We start from the raw sequence: 5,364 nt of genomic DNA on the forward strand, positions 1-5,364 counted from the left end.
ACCACCACCATCATCATCAATGACAAGAACAACAACTGGCACTCCGTCGGTTACGATGACGTGGGTTCCAGTTTGTACAGTCAACAGAAGAGCCTCCGCGTGAAATCAACGTGCAAGTGGCTGAGCATTCCGCAGCCATATACTTTTTGAAAGAGAGAAAAATGTGATGGCCACAACTGGAACACTTTTGATTTTAGGTCTGCTAAATCAGAGTGTGGAGGTGTGTCTCATGCTTGTAAGATTGTGGTTTTGATTCCTCGACCAGGAGATGCGTTTTGTTCTTCATTTCACATTGCCCCAGTCCACTCAGCCGGCAAAATTGAATAATCTGGCGACGGAACAACTTCCTGTCCAGTGAGGAATATATACACTAGAGAATCTGAGAAACTAACTCCATAAGCCTATTTGACCCCAGAAGAAGCTTTATCCTTTTATCTGCTGAATCAGGGCCTACCCGTCCCCAAACAAGAGGCTACATAACAATAACAATAACAGGAATACTGCTGGTCACAAACACGCAAACAGATGTAAAAATGGCTAACATTAAAACTCAGACATTAGCAGTAATACAAAGTAAGCAGACATAAAACAACAACAACAACAAAAAAAAAGCGTAAAACACAAACAAGAGACCGTCTTACTTTTGACGATGCAGTCTTGGAAACTGGTGGAAGCGACACCTCTTGTTTTTATAGAACGACCACATGGGATACATTTGGTGCGCCCAATATCTGTTTGATATGTTCCAATTGGACAAGGTTGGCAAGGCTCAAGTCCATCATCAGCAAAATAACCACGACTACATAGGCCTAAAGAAAAAAAATGAAAGAAGAATTTAAGACAAAACATAGTTATTAGTCATCATTTCGGGGTCGATAAAATAAGTACCAGTTGAGCACTGGGGTCAATGTAATTGACAATCCTCCTTCTCATAAAATTACTAGGCTTGTATCTATAATAGTTATTCAACATTTGGTAGTTTCAGGCAAATTTCTGCTGCATCACCTGTTGCATCTCTCTGTTGCTGGGGTGTGTGTAGCATTGTGCGTTCTTTTTGTTGTTGGGGGAGTCAAACTCTTTCTGGTATTGTATTGCATCAATTTGTTTTGATATGGGGTCTGGTTGCATTTTTTGTTGTATTAGTGCTTATATTGTGTGCTCTATTGTGTGTTGCATTGTGTGTTGTGTTCTTCTGAGGAGTAATCGGCCGGTTGGTGGTTGTTTATTTTATTGGATATTTGCTATATATGCCTTGTATTTGTGGATTGCTTTGTTTAGTTTGTATTATTGAATTTAGAGTGTTTTGCGTAAGATGTGGAATGTTCCTAGCAAAGCTATTATTATTATTATTATTAAAGAAGTGATTTTAAATTCTCAATCGCATTATTCTGCGATTGAGAATTTAAAATCACTTCTTTAACTTTCTAAGGCATCTCAACGCTTCTAAAAGCGATTGTTTATTTACGTTTGTCGTAATTTGAATTATTATTATTATTATTATTATTATTATTATTATTATACTTCCGGTTGGAAATATAGAACGTTGGTGGAAGCTTGACAGATATTTTTGTTATCAAAACTACTGTCTTCGTTGATACTATTGTTTAAAAGGGAGCATAAGACAATAAATAGTCTTTGTGTCCAGAAAAAAAAAACAAACTAAAAAGAACTAATATTTGGGCCTTGTGCCCAAATATTAGTATTTGCGAAATGTTTACACGTTCGCAAGCGAAAAATGGCGTGGAGGGGCGTAACTTTATAACGCAAGACAAACCAGTTTGTGACAGTAGGAAAAGTCACGAAAATGTAATTTTCGCTGACACAAGTAACAATTTCCAGGACAAAACTGATAACAAATCCAGAAGCACCACAGACTCTATGAACAGAAATAAAATTAACCGCAAAGAACAAAGAAGTATTACGACGAGAAAAGCGACACAACAACACTTGTAACTGCCAACTATCCAAACAGAAATAATGTGGAAAATATCATGATAACTGATATCAACACAGAAAATAATAATTCCAACAACACGGAACAGAGAAGCTTAACGGGTTGGGATGGATTAATCCAAATAAAACCTCCAGACTTGGAGAACATCCTATACCATGTCCATCTCAAGGACTGGACGAAATTACCCTTGATCACCGATGGAAGAAGGCCTCATTGTTTCGCTTGTGGTGATGCAACACACCTACAAGTACACTGCCCTCAGCGAAAAGGTATAGAGGTCCGTAGACCTCTGTTGATACCAACACCAAGGCTGGGAAAGCAAAAAACAGCATCAGCTGCAGAAAGATCACCACCAATAACAGGGAAAGCAGCAATAGCAACAGTGGCGGCACCGGTGGCAGGCGTAACAACAGCACCAACAGGAAAACCGTCGTAGGGGGGGGGGTCAACCACGAAAGCCAACACCTCGCAACCGAGCTCAACAACTCACCTCTCACAAACAAACACGCAGAAAAAGAAGATGGACTTCCACACCGAGAGGAGAAGGTTGCAACAGACACTGGTTCTACCACATTGAAAAGTGATGATGAGGGAGTAGAGAGTAAATCCAAAAAAAAACCGAAAAGAAGTCACAGAGGCGAGACATCTTGTCCTGCACCAAAACAAGATAACAAAGAAACTACACACACCCACAACAAACGCAGGCACTCAGACAATTCCTGCAGCACCACAAGCACTAAAAGCTCCACTGCAGACAGAAAAAAATCCCAAAAGGAAATTCACACTTCAAACGCAACAAGAACAGCAAAAATCAACGACGCAGGCAGGTAACGTTGTGTTAGTAAGGAAGGTCAACAAAAAAAAACTCATGGCCCTCTTATCACGAAGTGAAGAAACTGAAAGAGGTGGGGGAGATCTTCTTGAACTAGCACGTGCAACGTGCCAAAAGACTTAATGATGGTGAAGATGGATTTGGACACCTTCCAAATAATTAAGGATGCATTTTCAGACGATATAGGGATCCCTCAAGTAAATGCTAATGCAAGGCTTCTACAACGGTTCCCAAAGGAGCCCAACGAAGAAATGGAGGAGGGCCCACCCGATCTCCGATGGCACCAGGAGGGTGAGTGACACTCCACATATTTCTTTACTTCCTTTTAGGTCAATATAGCGGTGCTAAGAGTAGGTTGTATAAATGTAAGTGGCCTGGGGTTATCTTGAGAGCAAGGTCGGTTGTTCAATGACCTCAGATGACTGGATATGGATGTAATAACCATCAGTGAGACCAGGATCGCAGACACACACATCTTAGCACCCATTTATGACGATTTTAAGATCTTTGTATCTCTTAGTCGACTAGGAATGGGGGTGGGGTGGAGTGGCGGTGTTGTTCAGAAAACGTCTGGATCTCGAGATACGGTTGGTCTTCCTGGGCCCGGAATGTAAGTCGGTGGTCCTGAGCGTGAACGATAATGAAGGCAGTGCTTTTAGACTGGTCGCTGTGTATGTTCCGGCTGGATCGGGGTAGTCGAATTTCTCCAGACGTTTGGAGGTCTTTCTAGGAACGTCTCGTTCTCTAGTGTCAGTGGGCGACTGGAATACCATTTTAGATGCACGTGTGGACTGGGTGGGGCTAGCGGATAGAAAAGGTGGGTGCACAAGCCTCGCAAACTTGCTCAGTCGTTTCCAACTGGCTGACAGGTTCAGACTGGATTACCCGAATGCCCCAGTGTGAACATGGACAAACAGCATAGGGTCTCCCAGATCTTATATAGATAGGATATTTTGTAGGCCAGCAGATAGGGATAATGTAGGTTGTCCATAATTCGAACTCATCAGCTATACAGACCGCAAATTTGTGATCTGTACGGTTGACCTAAATAGTCTTCATAGGCAGGGTCCCGAATACTGGAAGCTGAATGTATCCTTCCCGGCGCGTCAAGCTTTCAGAGACTGACTTAGCAAGTTAGTCCATCGAAAGTTGACAGGTGCAGTCGTCGATAACCAATGGACGGTAGCCTTAAAACGGGAGATTATAGTAGAAACTGTAAAATTTGGCAGAGAACTAGCGATAGAGAAGACTAGAGTAGTGGGAGACTTAGTTAAGAAATTAGAAGAGGCACTCAGTAGAGGCATAGCGACTGACATTAAAAAAACTCATCGCACTGGTCATCAGTCATCCTAGGATAAACAGATGGTCCTCGTTGCCCCGACGGACGAACATGATATTCTCCCTGAAATATCTTGTTCTGATTGTTTGATCCTACGCAGCTAAAGTCAAAGTCCCATATCTCTTTTTTTAATTCTCCCGTCTGAAGTCATTGAAATTTTTTTCAGAGCACTTCGGTGTTTGAAACTCATCAGTGATTTGAAACGCATTAATATTTTGAAAAAGACTGTCCATGTAATCTTTTCGATTTGTGTCGCAGCTTTCTAACTCACAGAACTTAGCGTCTCTCTCTTCATTCATCTAATAAATCCTCTCTTATTACTACCAAAAGTGTCTCTTCGTTGTCAACAACGTACTTCCTTTACCTCTCTACTTCTACAGTTTTCTACACTAACCAATCCTCTTTGTCAATCCTTTTTGTTGAAATGCAATCTGTTAACATCTGCCTGTGAGTGTAAGAACCTGTATTATTATTATTTTCATTCTTCTTCTTCTTCTTCTTCTTCTTCTTCTTCTTCTTCTTCTTCTTCTTCTTCTTCTTCTTCTTCTTCTTCTTCTTCTTCTTCTTCTTCTTCTTCTTCTTCTATATTAATGCTTAACGGTATTTCGCCCGTCATTACGTTCTGAGTTCAAATTCCATCGAGGTTGAGTTTGCCATTCATCATTTCGGGATCGATAAATTAAGTACCAGTGGAAACACTGGGGTCGATATGATTGACCAGTCTCCTCTCCCGAAATTTCGGTCCTTGTCCCTATAGTAGAAAGATCATTATTATTATCATTATATATAAGGCGGCGAGCTGGCAGAATCGTTAGCACGCTGAACAAAATACTTAGCGGCATTTCGTCCGTCTTTACGTTCCGAGTTCAAATTTCACCGAGGTTGACTTTGTTTATTATTAGCATAATGATCCTCCCGAGATAATAAAAAATATGAAACAACATATTTAAACAAGTTTTTTTTTCTTTTGTATTTGGAAGTGTCGAATGTGTATCGTATTATACAACCAAGAAAGTAATATGGTTCTATATTTAAGAGATGAGGAATTATGCACATTATTTACATTATTTACATTTGATGGATATTTGTCCTCATCTTGTTTGCTGTTAACACAACGTCTCGGCTGATATACCCTCCAAGCCGTTATCAAGTGCCTTGGGGAAATTTCGAACCTGGGTTCTCATTCTTAAGGTATTTTTCGATGTTGTTGTTGTTATTATTATTATTATTATTATTATT

The 5,364-nt window shown here is 40.4% G+C and overlaps 1 protein-coding gene across 1 annotated transcript in view; it reads right to left on the minus strand.

Annotated features, from left to right (window-relative positions):
• Positions 1-5,364, minus strand: part of LOC106877418 (signal peptide, CUB and EGF-like domain-containing protein 1) — a 233,880-nt gene that overhangs the window by 34,229 nt on the left and 194,287 nt on the right. Inside the window, exon 17 of the mRNA XM_052968057.1 lies at positions 642-809. Within this exon, the coding sequence (XP_052824017.1) occupies positions 642-809 (168 nt within the window). The remainder of the gene's footprint in view (positions 1-641; positions 810-5,364) is intronic.

Source organism: Octopus bimaculoides, chromosome 5, assembly GCF_001194135.2.
Source record: "Octopus bimaculoides isolate UCB-OBI-ISO-001 chromosome 5, ASM119413v2, whole genome shotgun sequence".
NCBI classification, from domain to species: Eukaryota; Metazoa; Mollusca; class Cephalopoda; order Octopoda; family Octopodidae; genus Octopus; species Octopus bimaculoides.